Genomic DNA, 27,353 nt, shown 5'->3' on the forward strand with positions numbered 1-27,353 from the left:
ACATCGAGAGAAAATTATTCCCCCGTCGGTCGCTTCTAATCCGATAATAAGCAAGAACAGGCCACTCGCGCTTTCATCATCGATACGAACGATCGCGTGTGTCCGCCTTGTCCGAGGGAATCGCAAAACCCATACGGGAGTCCATCTTCGGAGCGGCATCGCCGTCCCCGGGCAATGCGTTCCTCGTCCACGTGAGAGATCCGACGACAGTACCCCCTATCAGACTGCACCCCACCACCACGGAATCACCCTCCACTTCCGCTTCGCTTGGTAGCCACTCCTCTCAGCCTCCGTTGATACTTCCTCGCGCGTGTATCTCGTCAGTCGGCCCGGAGCCACGTGCGTGTGCTCGGGAAGCTCCGCTTCGAGAGTCATCGTCGAGACCCACGATCGATCGTCTTCCTGGTTGTCCGATCGTCACGAGCCTTCTCCAAAGGATCGTTCGAAATCCCGCGAAGAGGCACTCTCGGGGCTACTTAGCCAGACATTCGAAGAATAGAGTGACTGTTCCGACGGAAAGGGACGAGAGAAGCGGACGGAGGATCCGCGAGTGACAATTTCTGAGAATCGCCCCCGATCCTTCGCTCGCGAGTCAAAGAAGCAAGGCCCTTTAAGTGAACGTCAGGGAAGAATAATGGAGTGTACCCCGAAGGCGTGAAGTGTCTACAGTAATATGTACCGATCCGTCCGCGGCGTCGGGACGAGGGAACCGCGCCGTCTCGACGGTGCGACGTTGGCCGTCTAAAACGACCAGGAAACCCAAACTCGAAGACAGATGGTGGAAGCAGGGAGAACTAAAAATACCGGACGCTGGCACGCTGTTGCCTCCTCGCTGTACTTGAACAATTCCTACTGGAGAACGGACTCCGTTCCATGCAGTTGCCGGGTGTTCGCAGACGGTAGACAAGAGAGATCCTCCTTAAAGACGCTGGACGCTTTTGAAGTTACCGATACTTCGGTTCCGAAAGCTGATTTTTAAAGGAACGTTCGGACAGTCTTCTTGACCCTGAAGCTCCAAGGGTCGTCAGACTCGTGAACATTTCACGTTTGAGACGGAAGAAGATCGTAGAGGGGTGAGTTTCGTCAATGAACATTAGAGTTTCACTTCTCGCTGGCAGCTCGACACCGTCCAATCTCGATGAAACAGGAGAGACACGGCCACTTCGTGAATCGTATCCACTTTCGCGGTGTTACATAAAGAATCGCAACGTAACGTATACTCCGGCTCGCTTTGCGTGGACGCTCGTAATATCCTGGTGTCTTTTTGCAAGGGAACGTGCCTCTCGCCACCTGTATGTCCCACTCGGCTCGCAGTTTCTCGCGCGATCCTCCTACTGTAATCCTACGCAACCGGCTGCATCCGCCCGATCCATCGATCCGACGGCTTTATCGATCAGCTTTACACTCGTTTTACGGTCGTTAACGGAATCGCTGCCGGGCCGCGTAGCATCCGGCTGGGCCGAGACGATCGGCGAGTCTCGTTTAATTGAAACTCTTTCCGAGATTGATCGAGTTAATCCTTGTAATTACCAAACGTTTCGCGGCGGGGCTATCTGGTTGCTCTATTTGCGACTAATCGGCGACAATTAGCGACTAGTTGGATGGCTCTCGGCGGCTATAAAAATTCGAGAAATAAGGGGAATCGCATACCTCGGTTTAATTAACCCGTTGAACGGGATGGAGTCCCGCGGCCAGGTATCCGACAAAATAATTAACACCGTTCGCCGTTTCGTCTGTTCGCAACAGTCTCTCCTTAATTTCGCGTTTCTTGTTCGAAACTGTTACCAGCTCGGGCATCGCCGCACTATCGTTTCCCTTGATACCCGTCGCATTGCATTTTTCCCGATCAGAATTTAAATACGCGAGTCACCGTGTATCATTACGGACGCACTAAAATCCCCGGCGCAAGAACTAAGGCGCCACAATATCCCTTTTTTTTACGGATCGCCGCATTAAATCGTAAAGTTTCACGAACAGCCCGGGATCTAATTACTGCGGATACCTAATAGGCCCGCCAAAGCATACCGCGAACCCTTGCGAACTGCCGGCAATTAATTAGAACGAAATCACTCGCGCCAACTTCCGCGAAGGCGTCAGGCCTCGCAAATTGAGGGAAGAAGAAAGATAAACGGTAATAGACGAGTACCAAAGACAAATAGGAGCGATCATTAATTATACGCTATCACAATTCCTGCGTTGCTCTATTATCTAATTAGACACGCTATCAACCACTCCTATACGATATCAATCTTACAACAATTACTTCCAAGCAATTTAACGGCATCGATCATCAACTATAACGACGTTCGTCGTAATCAATTCCGATTCCACAGAATCTAACGACATATCGGCCATTTTCCATTTTACATCTTAAAGTACCGCAAGATAAAAACGATTAATAACACAGCTGTCTTTCAACGAATAGGTTCCATCGTCGCAAGGGAGGACGGAAGCAGAAGAAAGTCCCGCCGGATCCGTCGCGTCCCGAACCCCGTCGTCACACGCGGATGACGGTGTACACCGAGAGCGTCGTCGCGAGGGGAAGCGAGCGCAGCCCCCTCCTCGAGGCCGAGTTCTTCCACTCATGGTGTTTTACGGCGCGGTTGTTTGAAATTCTTCGCGTGGAGTCGCGGCCGTATTTATAGAGCCCCGCGCGCACGCTCGCGAGTTCACGCACGTAGAATTCACTCGCACGCACTCACGCGCGTCTCCCCGAGGGAGAGAGGGAGGAATCGACACGGCGGGACATTAGAGGAAACGAGAAAACGAAGCAGGGGCTAAACGGAGGGACGAGGGCACGCGGCACGTCGCGATCATGAAGCGATGCATCCGCGACAGGAGCACCGGCCCGCTTCGTCGTCGAGCACGTCCTCGACGTCGTCGAACTGTCTGCGCTGGCTGCCCCCACTGGCGAGCCAACTCGATTCACCGGGCATGATCGCCACGCTGCCACGGCCGAACGCGGTCCTCGGCGTCGTCGTTCTCGTTCTCGCCATCGGGACCGTGCTGTCCGCCGATGACGTTCCGGTGAGTACGTTTAACGCGATTTTTTCTTTCTCACTGTCAAGTTGATCGCCGGACGATTAATCAACGACGATCTATCAGGTACCGGGAAAAGTTCGCGCGGATCTTTACTTCGAAATCTGAACGCGGAGAACCTTTCCGTGTATTTGATTTTATTCGATGACGTGAACATGACTTGCTGATAATACCAATTTTGATCATTAGGCTGGGAATATTGTCGTAATTGACATTGGACTATAGTTTGTTGGTAATAAGAAAAGTATACAATCTTTTTCTGGTACCTGGCATATCTGTTGAAATAAGTGGTGTGCTCGTAATTTGGAGATTGATTGCGAGAAGCTCTTTGGAAGTTATTTTTAAGTTATTTTCCAGTGGAGTATTGTATTGCTGTTTGATTCAATTGTTTCGTGCAAGTGTCCTCGTTTTGGTATTGATACGCGTCGGTGCGGTGTATTCCTATCTGGAAAGTTCTTTCGGGAATTCACCTTGGAGAGATTGGTTCGCAGTTGTTTTTTAATTGGAGTCTGCGGAGTATCTTATTGCTCTTCGTTTCGATTGTTTTGAAGAGTCCGATCAGTGAAAGTTTCTTTGTTTTTATACGAAGTTGAATGTGGCAGCAGCGTACAATGAGGATGCAGCTGTCCTAAATGCATCGGACGTATTGGAAACTCGCGATCGCCGATACCGAGTCTTCCGCAGTATTCAGGACAATACGCTTTCTAAATTCCCTTGGATTTTTTAAATCGCCGCGGTCCACGGAAAATCGACGATAATTTCTCGCAGCCGTGTCCCCGATTCGTTCGTTTCCCCGGGAAATTCGAGGCAGTGCTTCGTTTCGACACCGCGTACGCGCGGTTGGGCAACCGCTTGGCGTAAAATATTAATAAATACCACGGGAGCGGAAAAAAGAAGGAAACGAACGGAGCAAATCACGGGAACGAGATACCCTACATCGGACGCATATTAATCTGCTTAATTAAAGGCGAGATACCCTCGTATCTGCGAGAACCGCACTTTTCGCGGAGATTAAGAGCAATCCGGGACGTCGTTAAACGAAAGAGCGCTCGGGAACCGACAATTCTTTCCATGTTTTCGTGGCGGCGATAGTATTGCCGCAGGCTCGAGTTACCGAATGGGAGGATCGAAGCAGATCGATCTCGGGGATCGTAAAATCGTCCGGCGAAACGGGAGGGGATATTACGCGCGCCTAACGCGCCGTAATTTCAATATTTATCGGCGTATATACATACCTATCTTTCGAACCGTCTCGCTCGGACTCCGCGCGCGACATGTTCGAGAAGGAAAAGAAACGCCCGAGGCATAAAGGGATGTGGGAAGATAAGCGCGTCGCTCGAATTCGCCGAACGGAACGCGCGCGACATACGAGACAGACATCTGCGTTCCGTGTGACGTTCGATCGAGAAGACAGTTCGCGTATCTCTGATACCCGTGTTCCGCTCACGAACGATCCGTTAACGGAATTTTTACTATACCGGCGAGATAGTCGCCGACCGCAACAGCATCTGCAGCGATTGTGCAAGTGGCCACGGTGAAAGTTCACATTAGGATCAGTTGCCCAACGGAAACTACATTTTTTCCCCGGCGGGCTAAAATGAAGACCATGTTCGGCTTAAAACTACACGCGCGAATGATAAATGCGAAACGTTAATTAGCGATCGGGCCGCGTCGATCGCGCCGTTCCCGATTTCACGGGGGAACGCCGATAATGTTGCGCGGTTTAATTCCATAAAATATGCGTTTTATGCGATCCGCCGGTGGAACTGAATCGATCTCGTTCGACCAGTTGCTTGACAAGCGTTTCTCACCCCGCCGCCGCCCGCCCGGTCGGGGAATTAAAGTTGATGGAACGTTAATGGGCCAGCGCCAGACCGCAAATAGAATTCCTCCGGCGGAGCCGCGTTGGGCACGTGTTTTAGGAACCAGTTCCGTGGAAGCGGCGATCGCTCGCTTACTCGCTCGCTCGCCTACGATCGACGGAACAATGTACCTTCCGCAAATGCCGGACAATTTGCCTCGATTCATCGGCGTGAAATTGGCTGTGCGCCGTTTAGTAGGCAGTTCGATGATCACGGGGAGCCCTCGGGTAACCGAGCCCGCCGATGAAGCGTCGTGTTGCCGCGAACCCAGTTATACGGGCGCAATGGCAAGCGGAGAAACTTCGCTTCGGCCCGGTGATTACTATAATTTCATTTAGTATCTATCCCCGAATTCCGACGATCCTGCGCGCCGGGTCCTTCCTGCCGTGTGTGAAGCGGCCGGACCGAAAATAACGGATCCGCTCGGCCCGTAAAAATATCTGGTCGAATTATCGCTTTGAAACAGTCGGTGGATCTCGGAAATAAGTGTACAAGCTGGCGAGAACCGATAGATCAACTATTTCGATCTTTCCAACGTGATGTAGACATTCGCTTCTAATACACCTATGATCTTAGGAAACGTTTTTGGCTAAATTTTGAATAAAAATCACTGTTACGACTGACGGTTCGTCTTGAAATTACATATGTGTGATCTACTAGCGATCTTCAAGGCTAGGATCATCCTTTGAACCCGTCTGACATCGTAAATTTTGAAACTTTAACTACTTCAACTTGTAAGATTCTGTGGGAGATCAAAGATTATCAGCTCTCAATATTCGCATAGCGAGAACCTGTCAAAGATTCGTTGCGCGGTCTGAAAGAAATTGGAGGAAGACGGTTTCGTGTTCAGAATTCGCAGCTGAGGCTCTCAGGTTACCACCCACAGACCCGTGGGACATCAAAGCCGAGCATTCGAGCGCGACACTTACACCGAACTTTTTCGTTCCCGGACGCCGATGATCCCGATAACATCTCCCCGCGAACCACGGCAGTCGGAGTTTATATTTAGGACGTCGTTCCTGTCTCGATCGCGATGTTTTCGTGCACGGAACGCGTCGCGGTCCCCTCCGGGCCGTAAATCCGCGGCGTTCCCTTCCCTTTCGGTTATCAAACGCGCGCCAGATTCGCAGTCGGACGACCCGCCGAACCGGTAAACTGGATATTGTCCGTCAGAAATCCCCGTATGAAGAACATCCCGAGACAGAAAAGGGGCGGCAGGGGGGCCGAGTATCAGATAAAAGGACAACCGTTTATTTGAGTTCCTCCCTTATCGGGCCTAACAGGCCAATTTATGGCTTGGACTCTTGCCCACGGAACAGATAGCGGACAGATGTTGGACCGATGCTTTTCCCTTCGCCGCTGTTAGGCGAAACTGTTATCGTAAAGTGTCGCCCATGGGAATGACCGCGGGGAGGTTGCTCGTTTCCATGGAATATTCGAATCGTTGGAAATCAAAGTGGATACGAAAATCCTACAAATTATAAATCTAAACATTCAAACAATTCGAATCTGGCGGTGTCTATTATCGATAATCGAACATCAGGTTTCAAACTCTGTCGCAGAGTATGCTTCTAGAATATTTAATTCCTTTGTTAATTACTTCTTCAAGAACACTATTCTAGCTTCTATCGAACTAACCTAAGGAAATAAGGAACGGTTCCTCATTAACAGTTCGAAAATGTCCTGAATAATGTTCCCTTGAAAAAACGTGGGAAATACCCAGCGTTTACATTGTTCCTTAATTAATAATCCAGTCCCGATCGTTAACGGTACCAGGTAGAACCGAATCCGCCGACAAAAAGGGACACCGCCGATCGGCCATTCTGTCCTCGAACAACGCGGCAGAGAGAATGCCTCCGTGACCAGCTTCCTGCTCAGTTTCCCGATGCTTCTCCCGCGAACGATCGAGTTATTCTCTAATTAATAGTTGGCCGTCGTCGGACGCGATCGCGTCGAAAGAAAGACGGCGCGCGGTGCAGCGCGTCGGCCGGCCGGCCGGCCGTGCGACTTCGCGGCAGCGTAAAAATGGCGGCTGACCCGGGGGGACGGGATCTCGAGAGCGCGCGCGACCCCACGACACCCCGCGGTGAAACTTCCTGTCACGGGATCCGCCGGGCTCCTCGTCTCTGTTATTCTGTTAGCGTGCCGGGATCGACGGAATAATTTACCGCTATCCCAGACGGGGAGAGCGACTCTCACGTTCAGACAATGCAGACACGCGAGTGGATTCCGGTGTACGCCGCGACGATACTTATGACGGCGAAGATTGATCGTGGCGATCCTCGAGCGCTCTCGACGCTTTGACCCGATTCGGCGCCGTTAATGATCCTTCATTGCGGAGCGGTTGATCGATGTACTCTGAATTAACCCTTAACTGGATCCGCGAAATTCAGCCTGGGAAAGTCGAGAATCCTCGGGCTCGAGTATTAAATTCTTCCCGGAATTCGCTAAAAACGAGATGCTGCGGCTGATTTGAATAAATTTGAATAAACGTCCATTATGCAGATTTCGAACGGCAGCGGGGAAGATGAAGTTTTATTTCAGAGATTTGTTTTGATTATACCGACACGGATTCGGTGTAATCTTCGGGGTCAGGGATCATTGTCGGTCTCGACCTTATCCGACAAACTTTTAGACGTCTAGCCGTTTAATCCGCGGCAGGTATCGTTCTGCGGATAATACCGATTAAGATTTAAATGAATATTTACATTCGCGGTATCAGAATCGGAGCTATTTTTACACTTTCTAATTTAAGAATCCTTTTATGGCTACTCCAACGGCGCACGATTTCTGATATCCCGCGCGGAGGAAGGCTGACCTAAAGTTTTCTGGGCAGGGGTGAACGGTAGAAGAGAAAGCAGGTGCAATGATAAATGTTGTTTACCACCGGTGCACAGAATATAAGGAACGTAGCGCTTTCATAGAATTTTTCCTGTTTTTAGCTTCGTCCGGAAAAATTCAACTGAATACCAGTGATCGAACTCCTGACACCAGCTGGCTGATTTTTCGTTTGAAACTCGTAAAACGGGTGATAGTAGGTGCAGATAAGCGAAGGTGACGTTACGGTGGTTTAATGAGATCGATTATTCAACGGCGATCGATGGATTGAGGTAGAGACGGTCTCCTAGCACGGGAAAACGACTCGGTTTGGTAAACTCGGATTCGAATCGAAGGAATCGTTTAAATCGGCCACAGCAGAAAACGAGTCGTGCTTAATACACAATATTAATGGGGGCAGTTCTTTGTACGCGGGCAAGTTATACCGGAATAACTCGTTCCGATAGGTTCCCACTTCGTGCTTGAACGATTGCTAAACCCTCTAAGTAAAGGTACAATGTCACATGCACTGGTCGCTGTTTCGGATCTCTCCCCACTGTACGCAATCGAAAATCGAAATGGATTTTGCAATCGATCAACCTTCGAATTATCATCTTCCTACATCAATAACAATCTCTTCACTATGCATCATCTCGTCGTTACTCTGAACACATTCTAGGAATATTAAGCAGAACTTTTTGCTTTCATAAAGTCTCCCGAATTCTAAGGTTCTCCGCAGGAATGTATTAAAAAATTGATTTAAAATTTTATTCAGAATATCTGGAAACGAGAGCGATACCGGTCCGAGATTTGATTCTTCCAGTTTCAACGGTGTTTTTATTAAACCTGCATCTTTTCTGTCAATTTCTGCGAGATGAAATTTTGTGATTAAGCGAGAATGTAAATTTTCTCTTCTCGATAAATCGACCTTTCCCCGTCACCACGGGGCGGTACAGTTGGAATCGTTAACCGACTAACATCGCGCCGAGGAATCTGTTTCCCCGATCTCGCTCCGGGACCAGGCACAGAATTCTAATCGCGCTGACCGTTTCACCGCGTACGAGACAATGGAATGGCGATCGCGCGGAATACGAAAAGAAACGACGAGGAAACGGCCGGAGGGGGTGGGAGCGAGTCGTCCCAGCGATTCACGATCCGCGAGAGAGCGAACGGGATCGGCTCGATCGCTGGACGCAACTGGGAACTGTATAGTTCGTAGAATAATAGTCGGTTTCGAGGGATCCATTCAAGTCAACGATTCAACGATAACTATGTCAAGTATAAACTGCTAAACCAACGTTTCACTCTAAACAATCGTTACACAACTTAGAGGGTTGCAATCAGCGGACTCTATACTTTCCATAATTCTACTGAAGAATCAATACCGATTCACATCGATTTTGGAATGTTATGAATATTAACACTAACACTACCAGACCATTCAAAATTACCAATCTCCGATCTCTTCTGTTTACAATTATTAAAAAGATAACAGATGATAACTAACTACTTTTACGTAAATGAACAGTTCTTGTGGAAAATACTGGAAGTGATAGGCTTTAACAGTAAAACCAGATGGATCAACATGGTATCTTTTGAGTACAATGGTTGAAAAGATAACTGATACTTTCGTGGGAAATTGTTAACGCTAAACCTACCAGTCAAAATGACCCATTATAACGTAGTAACAGATACTTCTCTGAGAAACTATTAAAGAAGTTACCAATACGCAAACTGAATTACAAATTAATTAAGATCTCAATAGATACTCTTAAAGCTTCTATAGAATTTCAAAAAGTCAACTTAACTACTCGGTAGTATTAATGTCAGCAGATAAAAGTATGTCCCAGTAAATCAGCGAAACAAGATTCCAAGAAATCTGAAGTGGACTTTGTTTCACCGATGTAACACTGAAGCAGAAAATTCCATTTACTCGACACCACGCGAAACTGAGGAGGACGTTAAAGGTTTAAATTGAAGTGTCCACGTTTCAGAACGATCGTGCCAAGTTTATACGACAAGATCGTTTGCATTAATAACCCTCTAAAAAGCCCTGCTAGTCCCGAACGTTTTGCGGAGCTGCTGTATCAGTCCCACCGCGCGTATCCACCGTTTCCCTTCGTCCTGGCGAATCCTCCATCTTATCCTCTTTCTTTCCTCCCCGTTGGGACGACAACTTTTTGCCCGCCGCGAGGTTAACATACTTCCTGCCCCGCGACGGGCTGAAATTCCACGCGATAGTCGTCACGATACGCAGCAAGAAGCTAATCGAGCTGCCCGGAGCGGTCCCGCGGGAGAAGGAATCTCCACGGGGTGCCAAAGGAACGCCACGGCCTCTTTTCCCAGTTCGACTTTGAACGATGAAAATCGTCCGCTCGTCGCTTTCAGCCTGTAACGCGGCCGTTTAACGAACCGACGGAGACCGAACGGGGAGAAAAACTGGTGTCTGGATAGGATGGAAGGGCTGGGCACGGTGTTTCGAGGATTAACACCCCATAAAACGGAGCTTTAACCGCCTGTTCCTCTGACGGGAGCAGATAACCCTGGCTCCTGTCCGCTGCGCGGCTCGCGGACCATACTGAGACAAGTTAGTGCAGACCGAATGGGATCTGAGAAATACAACCCTTAATTTTAGACCGTCGCCTGCGTTTCATCCCTTGCTGAAAACATTCGTTGCGAGATCTATGCTTCGTAATCGATTCGGAATGAAGAGAAAATTTGTAAGTTTGTTTGATATACATTCGATAGATCAATGGTTTGTAAAAATATTCTAGCTGTATAGAATTCTTGTTAGTTGAGTCTAATTTCCTTTAATTATTCAAGAAGTGTAATCCTATAGGGTGCACGATTTTCAAAAGTGATCGCGCGATAAGTAAATTGTCCAGGTTTTTGGTTTTATATTCTTCATTGAAGCACGAAGCTCCAAAGTGGTGCCCTTAATTATTTTATGAAATAATAAGCCGCTCCTAAACCCAGTAAAACCTCCCTCGCTCATTACGGACGAGGCCCCAGGCTTTCCCGTGCAACGGATCAGCGTAATCTCCCACCAATCTCCCTCGAAACAGTAAGCACCTACAAATATCGCAACGGTTTACGAACAGCCGTCCGCCGCCGCAGCATCCCCTCGCATCTGGAACCGGCTCGTCTCTCGCGCGATTCGTAACGGTGTCTAATGAAGAGCAACGCGACGCTGAGCGTCGTTGCGCCGATGAAGACGCTGATCCGGAAATAACCGTGGACCGTTAAACGCGTTCCCCGGATAGTGGAAAAAGAGAAGCGGGGAACCGTTTAACCCCTTGTCTTATGATACCGTGTCAGTCCTGTGGCAGAGGTCCCCGCAAGAAATTGAGAAAAGTGAATTTTTCCGTTGCCAATTAGTAATCTTTGGAACTAATCTGAACATCGGATGAACATAGAATTCTTCCTAATAAATTACACATGACAAAGTGGCTCCGGCGAACACTGTAGAATCATAAGTGTTCAATACGTTCACTGTCTATCAACAATACTCTCTTTCCATATTCTGGCATAATTTGAAACAATTTAGAGATCGTCACAATGGTGAACGCACATAAAGTGCTCGCAGCGAATGCATTAACAGAGGGACAGCAGTTGAAGGAACACAGCCAGGTGATTGTCTCCGAGGGTTCGTAATGGCCGGCTTTACGGTTTCACGGTTCAAGCTGCCCCTCTTCCAATCCGTCTCGAACTAATCCCGCGAATTAAGGCTCGTTAATACCCGGCCAGAAATAGCGGCTTCTCACTGGAACGAAGTCGAGTACTGGAGAACTGAATCTCGCCTCCGAAATTCGGGCAAACCGGTCGAAACGACCACGAACGAGCTGCGTATCATCCGATTCAACGGTGAACACGACCTCGAGACACCTCTAATTGACGCCTGGACGTACATCCTCAAGCTCGACGTATCCCACAGCAGATTCGTCTCGTGTTTTTCGCGGACTCCGTTGCGCAACACGGAATTGCGCAACATATTTTCCACCCGATGGCCTGCGCGATTTTGTTTCAACGCTTCAACGACTGGCGTCGCGTTCCCAGTAAATTCTAACAATTACCGTTAACGAGTGTCCACAAATCAGCTCGCCGGACGGCTCGCCGCAACAAACATCTATTTTTAATCGAGCCATCCCCCGGCCGAAGGATTTTCGGAATCGGCTAAAAGCGTTCATTAAAAAAGACTCGTTTCTTGAAACCCTGGGAACAAGGAACGCGCCTGCCGTGCTTCGGTAAAATAAATATTCACGGTGCGCCGTAAGTCGCCTATTTTTACCTCGATTCCCTTCGGAGCGGAGCGATCCTCTCGAAGGTTCACGGCGTCTTGTTCAATGATCCCGATTCGAGCCGGCAGCCGAGCTTAGCCGATCGCAGTCTAATCTCGGCCACAATGCGTGCAATATCAATTCCGTTTTTCTCCTTTCTCCGAGGGTGGAAGAGAGAGAGGCCACTCCTCGCCGCGGAATTGAGTTTCATTGGTCGCATCGGTTTCGCAAAGCTCGGCCGGGACACACCGTGTTTCATTAGATTCCGCTCAAGTGGGCGGACAATCGGCGTCGTGTGCTCCTCATCGGAGCACGGGGGACGGTAAATCATGCGATGATCTCATCAAGGCATTAAGACGTCGCCGAGGAGGGAGAAGGATGCACGTGGATGCAGGCTGGACCACGGTAAACAAGCGAACGCGCTACCGTTCGTTGCTCGCAATAAATTCCGTGGGAGTCGCGGGAGTTCTTCCGACACGTGACACGCTACGGCGGTCCGTGCGGGGAACGGGAACGGGAGGAGGACGAGGATGGCTCAGGGTTCGCCATTTTATACTCGATATCCGGACGCCGTTACCTGGGCGACTCGGTGTAATCTCGTTGACACCGGGTTTACAATACGTATCCCATTTGTCTAGCCTTAAACTCGAAGATTCCAAAACATCGATTCCTCTAGGAACCATAAATCGTACAATAAATTCCGGTAGACCCGGTGTTAAATATTGCGGATCACGGATCAGATTTATGGTTCTCTTGATCTTCTAACTCCGGGCTTCGCTTCGAGTTACACAAACGTTTATTTTGTGGATACGATTATTTCTCAAGAGTGGAAGGATACTAGAAGATCAGTCCCAAAGAACAGTAAGCAAATACGCGGTCGCTTAAGCGCGAAGCGGGGAAAAATCCTTGATACAGGTATTTACCCAACGATTTCCGTGAAATGCGGCTGATAACCATAATCTCGGTACGAGGCATTTTATTATCTGCGAGTGGTTCTCTAAGTACGAATGAAATTCACTCAAGGCTACCAACTTCGCAGTCCCGCTGTTCTATGTATAGAAACACTTATCCGATCGCACTTAGCCGATTCTTTCGTTAAAAATAGAAAGCAAGTCTGTTGCGAGACGCCAATAAAAGCCCAGCTTCGCGATAAATAGGATAACTATGAATTTTTCCTGTGTCGCGAGGCATTTCTACATAAAATCACGCAGCCCACTGATATCCGACACGCGCGTGCATCACGATGTAATCGGCCGCCACGGGCAAGTACTTGATAACATTAGGACCTTGAGTGCTAAGAAGCGAGCGCGGACAGGAATCGTCTAATGACTGCACACGTGACGGGCCAGCAGAGTGGAACGTGGAGATCAGACGACAGACGGATCCGCGAATCCGAAGGCGTCGCGCCGTTCGGCCGGGCCGCGTTCTTTCGCAAAACGGACGAAGCGTTCGCGGAAGGGACGAGCGTTGCATGACGAGGCCCGTTCCGCTGAACCGGCGCGTCGCGGACGAGATAAGCGTTAAAGAGATCCGTGCAGCGTCGCGGAACATCGTGGCTACGACCTTCCGGTGCTCTCTTGACCGTGTCGTCACGATCCAGAGACCATTGGTCTTCAAGGAGGAGCACGAAATCTATTTCCACTTACCATTACCTCGTTCTTTAGCCGAGCGTTCAACCGCGGACACGGCATTAACCCTAATCGGACCACGATGTGACTTCGAATCATTTCATATTGCATTTCCAAAAGTTTCTTCGGGCTTCTAAAGTTTGGGCCCTATGTACAAAAGTAAGATTTTAATCATTCCTTTCATTCTCATAAGTGACACATCGTGGTATGATTCGTTATAAAAACACGTGGTACGATTAGGGTTGAAAGGACTGAAATAGTTTCACCCTTGGAAGCCGGACGTTTTCAACGCGAGAGTACTCTATATAGTTAGACATATACTGTGACTGATATTTTAACGAAAGAATAGCATCTTGAATCAAATTTTGAGACATTCGTCTCTTCCAAGTCACCAGTCTATAGTTACCCAATTACAACAGAATACTCGACAACCCCTAAACACGAAGATCCTCAAGTTCCAGCGACCCCATCACCGAAGTGTCATAGGTACGATCAGTTTCGAAGCTCCAACTTCGCCACAGGTTTTTGCCTTATTGAAACCACGCGCAGCGAGTAAAGTCGAAATCGACGAAATCGTCGCCGGTGGCGGCGTTCATTCGCGGAATTCTCATGAAGCGGACATACGCCGGACGATTTACGCGACGCCGCGCCGTCATCCTGACCATAGTAGGTGGACGAGGACCTTGGCCTTCGGATCGCGCGAGCGGCCGAACGCCGGGACATAAATCAGACCGCGATCTCGCCATAGCGAGCGTTCCATCGGCGAGTAGTCCGTATTAAATCGGCGGTAGTCCACCGTCGAAGAAATCCCCGGCCATTTTCGGACATTGGACACTCCGGCCGCGCTACCATCTACGGTATAGCCGGGGCGTCAGCCCGCGAAACGAATGTCATTGCTTCCGAACCTTATCCATCTTCTTCGTCGCGGTTCGCTCTCCCCTTTTCACCCTGCCCCCGCCGCCGCCCCCCCCTCGGTTCTCCGGGAATCTCCGTTTTTTCCCGTCTTCACCCCCTTCCGACCGCCTTTTTGCCGAGTCTTCTTTGCGCTGAGTGGCCGCTTTGTTGGCCGCGTCGCGGCGAAAATGGTTTCATCGTAACGTCTTTTTAGTGCGCCGGGATCGATGCTTTATAAAGTGACTACTTCTTCGGGAAGCTTGTCGTTGACCGATGCCGCTGTTGCGCCGCTTTGTTAGCTCGGATTGAAACGACGACCGTTAAATCCCTGCGATCCCTCCGACCGCGCGGCGTCGCTTTTTGCCGAACGTTTTTACCGTGTTACGTCGTGTCTCGAATTTTTTCCCCCGATACCAGCCTCGTCGTGGAAAGTACCTTCACCGGCGATGTTGACAATGCACAGGGAATAATCGGCCGATGATTACGTTATCAATGTACAGGTTTCGTCCAGTCATGCTGGGAAATTAGATTCTAATCGATCGTCTTTCAGGGTATCTCTTTATAGATGCATGGATGGTTCAGGTTTCCGTCAGCTTGATTACACCAATCTCGTCGTGCAAGGAAATTATATTCTAATTAATCTCCTTTCGAAATGCCTAATGAAGAATGTTAGTAATGAAAACGTTGGAAATATCCACTGAAAAATGAAGAAAAGGTTTATAGATTGAATTCTCGTCGATTACATTTTTCACGGAAATTAATATACGATACTCCGTCGGCGAATTCTTCCGAACGTCGAAGACGGCTCTGCCTCGCACAATTTGTCGCTTCTTGCGCGGCCGACGTCAACAAAGAGAAAAATAGGGGGAAGGTCCTCGCTACGGGGACAGGTAGAAGACAACAGGAATTTGTATTCAGCGTGGTGGACATCGCCAAACTAGGCTGAAGTCCGCGGTGCCTTGCGTCTCCTTGTTTGCGGGGCAAAAACCGCGTGCCGTTTTAAAGGGAAGTGATTCCGGAGGACGAACACGGAGCGGTAAGCTCCTTAAAGATTTCAATAGAAGAGTCAGGCAGAAAAAGATCGTTAATAAAGATCGATGGACGGTGTTCGCCGAGGTTAACACGAGAATTAGATTCCGGTTACGCTCGCAGGCAAATGATTCACTGGCATTACGTATGCGAGTTTAATACCGTTTCGCATCCGAGCCGCTGCATCCCTGAACGGCACCCTGCCTGGACACATTCCATCCGCCGTCGTGTTGGCCTAGGCGCGTTCGCCCGTGGTTTACGTACTTGTAACTGTACTCGAATGCGCCGGGCATTCGTTTCGCGGGACGCCGTTTTATGCATTGTGGGAATGGCGCTCACGGGGAAGGTGAACGTATACCTGTCCACTTAACCCTTGTCCGCCTTTCGTTTCCCTCTGACGGACAGTGTCACGCGCGTGACTCCGATGTTCCTCGGCTAACGATTCTGCCAAACTAGAAGTACCGTGTTCGAAGACAATGTCTCAGAATATTCGACGATCTGGATAATTTGGAATACTGAAGTTCCGGATGGTGGAAAGTTGAAGGTTAATAGGAGAGATAGGTTGAGGTTAGAAATTGGCGAACGATTCTGCCAAAATGAAGTACCGTGTTCGAAGACAATGTCCCAGAATATTCGACGATCTGAATAATTTGGAATACTGAAGTTGATGGTGAAAAGTTGAAGGTTAATAGGAGAGATAGGTTGAGTTTAGAAATTGGCGAACGATTCTGCTAAAATGAAGTACCGTGTTCGAAGACAATGTCTCAGAATATTCGACGATCTGGATAATTTGGAATACTGAAGTTCCGGATGGTGGAAAGTTGAAGGTTAACAGGAGAGGAATTTCAAATTTTAACCCTTTGCGGGGGAAAATTCTTGGGAACATGCAAAACCTTCAACATATAAAGCTTAATTACAGTTGCTTAATTAATAGAAGAAAAGGAAACTGCGGTCTGATCTCTTGCTGTCCGATTAAATCATTTGTTCGCGAGTTAGTCTTCGAAATATGAATGTTTCATCTTATCGAAATGCCGACATCCGTCCGCAAACGGTTAAAATTCGATTGTTTAAGAATTACGTCGAGGATGTTGTTTATAGACTATCGAGGCAGAGCGTGAAACTGACGTAAGGGGTTGGTAATAGCGCAATAGAGCGAGATTTGCGAGTGTTCCAGGTTAAAGAGGAACTCGAGTTAAAGCGAGGAAGGAGTTCGAGGAGTGGACTACTTGCGCGAACGAAGAGAATCGACCGAGAACCTGTTTCTTTTTATAGTGCCAGCCGGAGAAATTAATTGTGCAATACGGGAACATCGTTAACCCTGAACTCTCTCGGGCGCCGTGAATCTGAGCCGCGCGTGTTTCCTCTCCATCCGGAGTTAACCAGATCATAAACTCGGGGGGAACAACAAACTTATTGTGGCTCGTTTAAATGAATTCAACGCGACTCGCAATAGCCGTAAAATCCATCGTCCTGGAGATTCGCATCGCGCTTTGCCCGAAGTTCCCTCGCGGAGAACGCCTTTCTAGAGTTTCCTTCGAATTATTGCCTTTTATCTCGAGCACTGCGTCCCCTTGCGAAAGGAATAGAAACTTCTGCAGGAAAAAGCCCCGTTAACATCGTAAAACACGAATTGTACACTAAAGAGACACTTTGCTCTCTCGTATAAAGCGATCCAACACAGTTAGGCTAACGATCGACGCACACATCACCGAAGCTTCTCTCGATAAGCTAAAACATATCGTTAAACGTCATTAAAAACAGGACAATCCGACGAACCCAATATTACGCGTGTTCCCGATGCAAATTCGAGATGAAACTAGGATCGGAAAGGGGAACACGATCTCTGAGACATATTACACGAGAACGGATAATTTCCAGCCATCCACGCGTCCGATGAAGACAATCGAGTGTTCTGTTTCCGCTGGACCATCAGCGCTCACCATTATCGCAACCAGTTCGGTCTCCGATTTCTCAAGCGGGCCGACCTCGATGAGGTAACTGTCGCGGGTCTCCATTGTCTAGGATAATAAGGGTACGTGGGCCGTTCAAAGGAGGGTGTGATCCGTGCCAGTTCCACTTTCGACCTCTGTTCCAGTCTCTCCCCTAGATCGATCTCGAAACCTAGTTACCGTAAAGAACAACTCGAATAAAGAAGATCTTTCTGCTTCGCCTCCGACTTTCCTGTAAGATCGAAGTAGCAACCGACGAAAAAGAGACCGATCAAAGAGCTGCATTGATCTTTGATTTCGCGACTGCGACTGTGTTACCAACACATTCGTTGGCTAAATATCTGCCGCTGAGAGCCTGGATATTGATGATTATATTGCTGATCTAGCAGAAAATAGGCTAGTTAAAGATTCTGGAATAATCCAGATGTCTCTATGTTCGGCGTACACAAAATGATAAGCTGTTTATTCATCTGGCGCTTGTTTACTTCAGTACTTTTCCGTTGTCAGTAACAATCACCGGAGTCTGAGTAGTTGTGTGACTTCTTAAAAATACTGTCAAGGTAAAAATGCAGCAAAGTAGTACGTAGAAAAATGTATTTGCGTAGACCACTCCCGGGTTGAACGTGTTAATGATACAATATCGATGCGTAGCGTACAGAGCACTGAATGCTTACGTCGATAATGCTTCGGCAGTAGCAGCGGACATGTTAGGGGGTCACTGGAGACGCGAATTTCGATTTCTCGTTGGACACTCGCAACATTGTGCAACGAACGGTTAGCGACACCGGCGGGCGGTTACGTCGCGATGCCATTTACGAGCTGGCAAATTGAGTTTAGTGCCGCGTGCTCGGCGTTACAGCCTTGGGGAATGCTGGACGATACTCGATCCGGCCGCGAACGCCGCTCTATTAACTCTTTGCTTAAGAACGGGTAATTGTGCCGTTGCTTTTTTGCCGGGAGTCACTTCTTTGCGACCCGCTCGGGAAACCCGGTTACCATTTCGATGGGGATTCTTGCCGAGGCACGCCTGCCGGCTTTTTATCAATCCCTTTGACCACGTGTGCTCGGCCGAGCGGGAATGACGGCTATTTGAAATTTCGCTTTGTGGAAGAGGGCTTTAAAGAGGTTGGTTACTAAGTGTTGCTTCGCTTCTCGGGAAGTGAATTTTCTTGTGCAGGAAGAGGCGAGGCAGCGGAGAATTATCTTCAACCGTGCTTGGGTTCAAGTAGCTATACTTAGATACGGTGGATTCGTTTCAATTTGGAATATTGAATTTGAAAATTCGATTGCGAGAATTAGATAGAAAATTAGAAAATTTGAATGTGAATTTGAAACTTCGAAAGATTCGAAATGCTGAGGCAGTAGTATAACTACTTTGATGCTTTGCGTACACATTGATTCTTCAATCAGAAGATTGTAAAGCATTAGAGTTTCCATCGTTTACTGTGCAACAATCGGTACAACCAATTTAACTTCATTTCACAAGACTAATCCCCTGAATGAAGTACAAATTACGATTGATGATGCAGCTGAATATGCACAAGACATTTTCGCAAGTTTAAGGTAAACACTCTCGCGGTCGCGTTGGCGGGATCCTCGGTCCGCGTCAATCAAACCGGTACGTTAATAATGTCGCGCGGCGAATTACGAAAATCGCCGTTTAATACGTTCAATTGGAATCCAGCCGCAACGTCCATTACTTCGCAGCTGTTAATCTCAGGTCGTTTTTGCAACGATCTGCCTACGTGACGGACGTGCGCTCCGCGACGGAATTGCTTTTCCTCGTGTGCGTTTCTCGGCGTCTTATGCCTGGGAACCATTGTCGCGGATACTTTCGTAGCGCGGGATGAATTTTATATTCCCATAGACGGCGGGCCTCGGCTTTCGAAAAACACGCGCGTCGAGTCACGTTTCTGAAACTGTTGTTGTGTCGGAAATGATTAATTGCGACTGGCTTTGTGCTAATTTTAGAGCGAAAACTGGACGCTCGTGACCGATGGGAACAATAAGTCCAGCTGGGCACGAGTTCCCGACGAGGACTACGTCTTGGAACAGTCGGCGAACAATAGTGAGTCCTTTCTAAAATTGTTTTTTCGAATCTTTTGTGGTTACTTCGCGAAAAGGTCTCGATCAAACGACGAAGAATTCATTTTAAATGTCGTTTCGAATGGAGATACTTCTGAATTTAGTTACTGGTCCCCATCAACGACAGAAACGATTGATTACAGAATCCACGAGATCGTTCTACTTTACGAACTGGAGCGAGTGGTCGGTCTGCGACCGCCATTGCACGCAGAATCGCGTTCGGAGGTGTCGAGTGAAGAAGAAGTGTGGGACTACGATACACAGGGTTAGTTTAGACACTGTCTTCCACTAGATTCTTAAGGATTCTTAAGGAAAGTGACGTAATAAGAGTGTCTATTAATTTTTTAAAGGAGGAGCGCACCTGTCAGCACAACAGAAAGGCAAGATGGAGGCGATGCAAGCAGCGACAGAGACGCGGGCATCGACGGAAGGAGAAGTTTCACGTGGTACAGGTTGGATTCTAAAACCTCAAGATAATTAAATGTAAGAAGTAGTCGCTATACGTTAAAAAATGTATTTAAATAATCCTAGCTTCCTAAGAAAGAAGCAGAACCCAGACAGGGAGAAAGAAGAGGCAAAGACGTAAAGGATAAGTCCGTGGGGCATTATGGGAAGTGGAGCAAGTGGTCGCCGTGTACGAGGCTGTGCACTACGCAACGTCACAGGTAAAATATCGAACTTATACAATTTTCATCAAAACACCTTGTTTCTTGAGGATATATTTTCATTTAATAATAATACTGAAACGTGTGAACGTTGCTTTACCAAACTTATACAATTTTCATCAAAACACCTTGTTTCTTGAGGATATATTTTCATTTAATAATAATACTGAAACGTGTGAACGTTGCTTTACCAAAATTGCTTTCGTTATCTAACTGGATAATATATAAGCATAAAGTAAAATATCGAACTTATACAATTCTTATCAAAACACCTTGTTTCTTAAGTATATATTTTCATTTAATAATAACAATACTGAAACGTGTGAACATTGCTTTACCAAAATTGCTTTCGTTATCGAACTGGATAATATATAAGCTTAAAGTAACTTCCAAAATTTCAATTAAAAAATTATTAATTTTATCGAAGGTGGTGCAAGAAACCAGGAATTTGTGGCCGCGACGTGATAAGAGAAAGCGCCTACTGTTACGTGGAGGGTAGCTTCTGCCAAAGATGGATCCACCGGAAGATCCGTGGAAGCCAAGAAGAGGACAGTGACGGTAAGGCATCGGCGATTAAGCGAACTTCACGCCCCCAATCATTTCATAAAGCGCATCATTCGGATCATTAACAGACATAGTATTGGACGAGTTCGAGTTAAATCCCAATACAGTCGACAGCTTCATCCCCGAGAAAAATTCGCACTCCTGGAAATGCGGCCTGCCGAGTACGCAGAAGAACTCTCGGCTCTCTTACTTCACGAGAATCATCGGTGGACGTCCGGCAGTTCGCGGAAGTTGGCCCTGGCAAGTTGCAGTATTGAATAGATTTCGTGTAAGTCTCTTAACGAACGAAACACACCGAACGAATAGAATAAAATAGCAACTTTCCGTTTGCAATTCTTGCTGGTGTATCACTTTTAAATGTTGCAATTCCTCGAATAAAACAGAAGAAAAATATTCTTTTAGGAGGCCTTTTGCGGAGGCACTCTGATCTCGCCTAAATGGGTGCTGACTGCTGCGCACTGCATCAGGAAACGTCTCTACGTTCGCATCGGGGAACACGACTTAACAGTGAAAGAAGGCTCGGAGCTGGAGTTGAGGGTATCTTGAACAAACTGAAAGAAAAAGTTCTCTTCGATCGAAGTTCCTTTCCACCTGAACGCTCGAAGTTTTAACCTTTAGCACTCCAGATGGTTTTGTAATTTAGCAACTGCGACTAATTTTTATGATATCTCTAGTGAAAATGAAAAATACTGTAGCATCCCTTCGATCTTGTATCTTCCTTCTCAGTAGAAAATTTGGATCTGTGGAAAATCTAATAATTTTAGGGTAGTTCGATTCGTTAAAATATTTGATATTATAACTGGTGCAATATTGGAGTCTACAGAGTTCAAAAGGTTAAAACCAGCAAAAAGAGAGAGAGCGGATTGAAGTATCTCTTCGTTGAAGTTTGTTCTATTGAGTCTAATGGATTTTTTCCTTGTTCTATTCAGGTGGACTCAGTCACGGTGCATCCTGAATACGACGCGGACACCGTGGACAATGACATAGCAATGCTGCGTCTCCCGGTCACACTGGTCGCGTCTCCATCGAGAGGAATCGCCTGTCTCCCAGCGCCTAACCAGCTTCTACCCGCCAATCAGCTCTGCACGATCATTGGATGGGGAAAGTCGAGAGTCACCGACGACTTCGGTACCGACGTTCTTCATCAGGCACAGGTATCTTCTCGAATACAAGCAAAAATCATCGGAAACGAGAGATCTTCACAAATATCCAGAGAAATAATAAACGTTTATTATTTAGGTCTTTCAAAAGTAAATCAATCGAAATAAAGTGTTCAATTTTAAATATAGACATAAAGGTATTTCCATGCAGAAAATGAAATATACTGAATGTTAGTTTTCGGAAGATGACAAAATCCTGACTGAATATGTGTTAATATTTACTTATCTTAACTCGTCTTTGCTGATCCTATCTTCGAAGAATTCCGATGACAAAGGATTAATGTGATTTTCGTTTGTTTTAGATACCGATAGTGTCCACCGAAGCCTGTCGAGACGTCTACGTCGACTACAGGATCACCGACAACATGTTCTGCGCCGGATATCGACGCGGGAAGATGGACTCCTGCGCAGGCGACAGCGGTGGGCCGCTCCTCTGTCGAGACCCAAGAAGGCCCGACCGTCCTTGGACCATTTTCGGCATCACTAGTTTCGGCGAGGGATGCGGGAAACGCGGGAAATACGGAATATACGCGAGACTGTCGAATTACGTTCGCTGGATCAGTCGAGTGATGAAGGAGAACGACTATTTTTAATCAACAAACGACGGACAGTATTGGACACTTGTGTGCCTTAACTTAGCTTAATGATTGTGCCCTGTGTTGCTACTCGGAGACTGCGTACGAACTCTTAACTGCTTAAGGAACGATCACCGTAAATTAATCGTGTGATAACTCATTGTAGAAACTTAATTGTAGCAATTAAATCGATCGTCGTGACCTTTAATCCTAGAACGGTGCTGCAACGCTTCTCGGCAAGACATTAAAAATGATTCAATAGATATTTGATAAAATATCACGCTGTTCCATGTTTTCTAAATTTATCAACGATATTCCAATCGATATTCATCGAACTCGTAGACGAACGTTCGTGCACGTGTCATTCTAGGGTTAAAATTCTCGTAGCCTATCACCCTCTATCTCTGAACACGTGATCATCACTTTGTATACGATCGAACGGCGAGCGTTTCATGCGACTCGGTAAGATAAAGAGACTGACGAAAAGAGATATACTTTATTTTCAATATTGGTATAGGCGCAACCAATGGAGTCCTTAACGATAAGGCGCGATTACCGTAACTAATTTCTCTCTAAACTCTTTATTCAATTATACGAAAACTTAATGTGAAAAATCCGTGACATACATTTTGTGCAACTCTCGACACCGCTTCTCGTCCCTTGGTACCGTCGGCTCGGGGCAAACTGAGGGAGCGCCGGAGGAATGGGGGCGAAGGGAATCAAATCGGCAAGCGAGCGGTAAAGAAATCTGAGTTCAGTTCGTGGTGCCATCTCTCGCCGCGGCTGGCGCGGCGGAGCGCAACGTATAAAAAATAAAGGAAAGTGCAGAGAAGGTCGAGACGTCACGAGGTGATAATTAACGAGATAGAGTTCCACTGGATCCGGCTGACACTGGCACGGCCGTGTCGGTGCGTTCGCTTCCCATCGATTGATAACGACCCGCTGAACCCCCGACCGAATCCTCTCAATAGTTGAATTTGCACTTCGAGAAGTCCATCTCCGGATGCTGCTCCATGAACCTGCAAAAACGTTCGAACGTCACGCATCCAACGATTCTACGAAACAGGGGCTGCGAACTGGAGATTGCGATAAGTCGACCGAGGATTCGCCACGGAATTTTTATGTAAACAGCGATTGCTATGTAGAAATATTAAATTATCGCCAGGAATTCAAATGCCCATTAACGAGCTTCTAGTAGGTGAATGTTGGAAGTTAAAACTTAAGTCCTCAGTCTAGTTATTCTTCCGATTTCCTATGAAAATTAGAACTTTCGCGCAACGGTTATTAACCCTTTACATCGATTCATTCAAACAAGAGTTTCTACTTTCTGGCGACTACTCGTTTCATCTCTACTTTGAAAACCACTCATCCCTCTAACACAAATGATTAATTCACTTCAATACATTCCTTTCTTAATCTTCCCAACATTAACAGCGAATCGAATCTCAAGAGACACTGATCTCGAACGAAACCACTTGAACGAACATCCGCATTCGGTCGCCGAATTGTACCCCATTTAAAGAGACTTTCACGAGCCGGCGATTCAAGCGCTACGATCTAAGTATACCCATACTTCTTAATGACATCCTGCTTCTTTTGCTCCTCGGAGGTCGGCAGTCCGAGCTGCTTTTGTCTCTGATCGTACATCATCTTCTCCACGAGGCTTCTGGTTTCGCCATCGAGATCGGACAGCTTGCTAGGCTGCGGGTTCACTTTCTTCGTGCTGATTTCCGGATCGGTGGTCACCACGTGCGCCCACCATTGCATTTTGTTTACCTGGAATGAAAGTACCGGCGGTGTTTAACGGAGATCTGGCGCTAGAAAATCGCTTCGGATCTTCCTGGTTGCTAAAGGACGGCATCGTCGAGTTCAGGAGTCCAAGGAAGCGACTGGATCGGATCTGATCGGTGAAAGGCTCGACGATCGAACGCGCGTAACGCCGAACAGCAGGGGGAAAGATCGATTAACCGCGTAGCATCCCGGCGCTCCGACCGTGAAATAGACCGTCGGATTATCGTTGGATCAACGGTAACGCGAAACGAGCGGCGTCAATTAAATTACGATTAAACGGGTGCTCGATTACGAATCGGCTGGGCTCCCAGACTCTTCGAGCTTCGTTGTTTCGATCGTTCGAGGCCACCGAATAATACGATACACGATATCTCGGGCTGGGATCTATGGTGCAACGTCGATAGGCATCTTTCGAGTCACTTTCCGGGCAAGGTCGCTGCAGAGGAAGGCCACGGGAAGCCCCGATGATCCGGTTACTTACCTTTTCCAGGTTGAGCTGCAGCATTTTCCCGTCCTCGATCACCCAGGTGGACTCCTCGACTTTGACTTCGTGCGGGAAATCGCCGTCGATGATCGCCGGCTGACCCTTCACGCCGCAGGTCAGGTGTTTCTTCGTGATCGAGACCGTCACGTCCCTCGGCCTCACCGAGAACCCCACTTTCAGCGGTATTTTGATCTGCAACCGAGAAATGCGGCGAATTATTGCGTGATCTATAAAAGAACGTTCGTTGTATAACCACAATATAGATTTCCGTATACGTATAGAAACTCTTTTACCAACTTCGCAGGTCCATAAGTTCGAAAAACTTGTTCGCATTAAATCGCACCGCGATATTTCAAGAGGCGTTTCAAAGGAGAATCGAAACAGCTGCGCGCGGAGAACAAAACTTCGGAGAATGGAAGTTATAAAGTACACCCGGCCGACGTGATCTGTAAAAAAGAAGTGCACCCTGACCACGATGGCGGACAAACTTCGCGAAGCACGCTCGCGCGGGTGATTAACGGGCGAGCAAGCCTGAAATACGCGCCGGGAGCGGCGCAGATTAATAACGCGGGGGTTATCCGACGACGATAACTTGTACCCGGTATCATTACACGCAGTTCGGATTGTACTCGACAAAAGAATTCCCCCGTCGTTGGAATAAATAAGCGAGAGCCGATCGAGGAGCACGGTAACGCGCGAACGGTCGTTAACAGGTGAAAAAAATGTTCTCGCCGCGCTCGCTGCGCGGCATTAAGCGGAGCCGACTGGTTCCACCTAAATGGGACTCAAGATTAAGTCAAACACAGGGACCGATTTAATCGCGGATTACGATTGGACGTCGCCGGAGAAGCCGGGGAGTATTTCTGTTTCATAAAGGAGGTTCAAGGATCGAGCCGAATATATTTATCGTCGTTTCACAAGAGCGTCGCAGGGGTTGCGTCGAAAAATCCGTGGGCACGCTGTAACAATACGGTCGTTTATTGGATCGACGGATCGCCGTTCCGCTCGATCGGGCCTGCACGATCGCGAGATCATCGTGCTCCAATTCCGATTCGTGATTCTGGGACCAGCAGCCTTGGGGATGGGCCTTGGTCGATTTAGAAACGGGGAATGCAGTCTTCAGGTTTCCTTGGTGGAAAGAAGGGACTCGGCGACGCGGCGAAAGGTCAGGCATTCCTCGAATACCTTGGTCAATCGCGAACGGTTTTAATTGATCCACGGTATATCGATGAATCTCGACGTGTTAGGTCACTGTCGGCCCCAACAGGGTCAAGAGTGGACCGGCGACGAGTGAACGTCGAAACAGGAGTGGACTCGGAGTCCTTTCTAAATGGATCGCCGACTCTAGAAAGGATCCAGTTGCAAGCAGGGTCGTGTTACTTCATTAACTGGGACAATTTTGGAATGTAAATTGGCTTTGGGAGTGGAGTGCTGAACGCAAAGATGCTTACGAGCCGCGGCGACCTTTAGGCTTAAGCTCTCGAGCCGTTTCGTCTGGGAATTTCGGGATTCCTCGGAGCTGCGTTTCGAACGGGGAACGTTGAATGATTGGATGTTTGAACGAGTAATCAACTTTGTGAGTTTTAGAAACGCGGAGGTATTATTAAACGTTTCGCGTGCATTGCGTGAGAAGCGAAAGGATTGGGAGCTATGATTGTAGGAGTAGCTTAGATCAACAGAAACCGTTTCGCAACGAGAACCTAATTTTTCATTAATCCCCGTTGCGAGACCCGGATCGAATTTAGCTCTCTTGATGATGATCACCGTGAGCCGATTTTATGGGAGCGAGGATCGAATAATGGCCAATTGTTTGCGTTGCGGAGCTCGTCTTTTAAGACGCTGAACGTCGATCGGAATAGAGAACCGATGAATCCTCTTCAAGATTGGTATCAGTGATTTTTGAGCTTAACGTATCTAAGATTAATTATTTTATCTAAAGCATTCGCATGGAACCTTCAAGGACTATTCCGAGTTGATAGAAAGTACTGACTAACGGGGATCAGTCTTGAGAGCACGATACCATATAGAGTGTAGCTAAATATTCATGATAAACGCTGGAAAAAATATCGTTACGAAAGGAAGTAGCTATGAATGAAATTTGAATAGCAAATTGAAGCTAGAGCAGGACATTACAAGACTATCGATGGCATTCTTTTCTACATATCGTGTCATGAACTGAATGATTAACCTTTGAAAGATGGATGAGATCGAAGATGCAAGAGGGTGGTGCACTTGCGTCATTGCGCGCATAAGGAAATCGTGCTGTGGGAATAGAATTCTCATTTGAATGAATCGATTCTCATTTACCTTAACATCATTCGTATCGTATCCTAATTATCAATAAATCAGAAGAAAATTAGAAACGTTGAATACGAAGAAACATCTACTACAGAGTTGCCAGCACTAAAGGTCCACGAAGTGTCAGTAACCTTCCAATCTCAGCCTTTATCGGATGTCCTCCAGTGGCCATCGTTAGCGACGATTAAGAGGAACAATTAAATCCGAAATCCTAGATGATCCATCAAGCGTAGCCA

The 27,353-nt window shown here is 47.5% G+C and overlaps 2 protein-coding genes across 4 annotated transcripts in view; one reads left to right on the forward strand and one right to left on the reverse strand.

The window, feature by feature from the left end:
* The first annotated feature begins 62 nt into the window (after positions 1-62).
* LOC116431887 (plasminogen) lies at positions 63-22,752 on the forward strand. Of its 3 annotated transcripts, none has more exons than XM_031987938.2 (11): positions 63-1,073; positions 2,426-3,027; positions 19,467-19,563; positions 19,724-19,845; positions 19,931-20,026; positions 20,112-20,245; positions 20,673-20,803; positions 20,878-21,077; positions 21,212-21,346; positions 21,739-21,963; positions 22,272-22,752. In XM_031987938.2, the coding sequence occupies exons 2-11, from the start codon at positions 2,824-2,826 to the stop codon at positions 22,560-22,562; spliced, it is 1,635 nt and encodes a 544-aa protein (XP_031843798.1). In that variant the 5' UTR covers positions 63-1,073; positions 2,426-2,823; the 3' UTR covers positions 22,563-22,752. The 3 variants fall into 3 exon arrangements, with proteins under 3 accessions (XP_031843798.1, XP_031843800.1, XP_031843797.1); XM_031987940.2 differs by having other exon boundaries at positions 64-1,073; positions 19,931-20,032; positions 20,917-21,077; XM_031987937.2 differs by having other exon boundaries at positions 65-1,073; positions 19,931-20,032.
* Positions 22,753-23,096: 344 nt separating this feature from the next.
* Positions 23,097-27,353, reverse strand: part of nudC (nuclear distribution C, dynein complex regulator) — a 93,186-nt gene continuing 88,929 nt past the window's right edge. Inside the window, exons 5-7 of the mRNA XM_031987941.2 lie at positions 24,817-25,011; positions 24,118-24,320; positions 23,097-23,563 (exon numbers count right to left, since the gene is read on the reverse strand). Of these exons, the coding sequence (XP_031843801.1) occupies positions 23,509-23,563; positions 24,118-24,320; positions 24,817-25,011 (453 nt within the window). The 3' untranslated portion in view covers positions 23,097-23,508. The remainder of the gene's footprint in view (positions 23,564-24,117; positions 24,321-24,816; positions 25,012-27,353) is intronic.

The sequence above is a fragment of the Nomia melanderi genome, chromosome 12 (assembly GCF_051020985.1).
Source record: "Nomia melanderi isolate GNS246 chromosome 12, iyNomMela1, whole genome shotgun sequence".
Classification (NCBI taxonomy): domain Eukaryota; kingdom Metazoa; phylum Arthropoda; class Insecta; order Hymenoptera; family Halictidae; genus Nomia; species Nomia melanderi.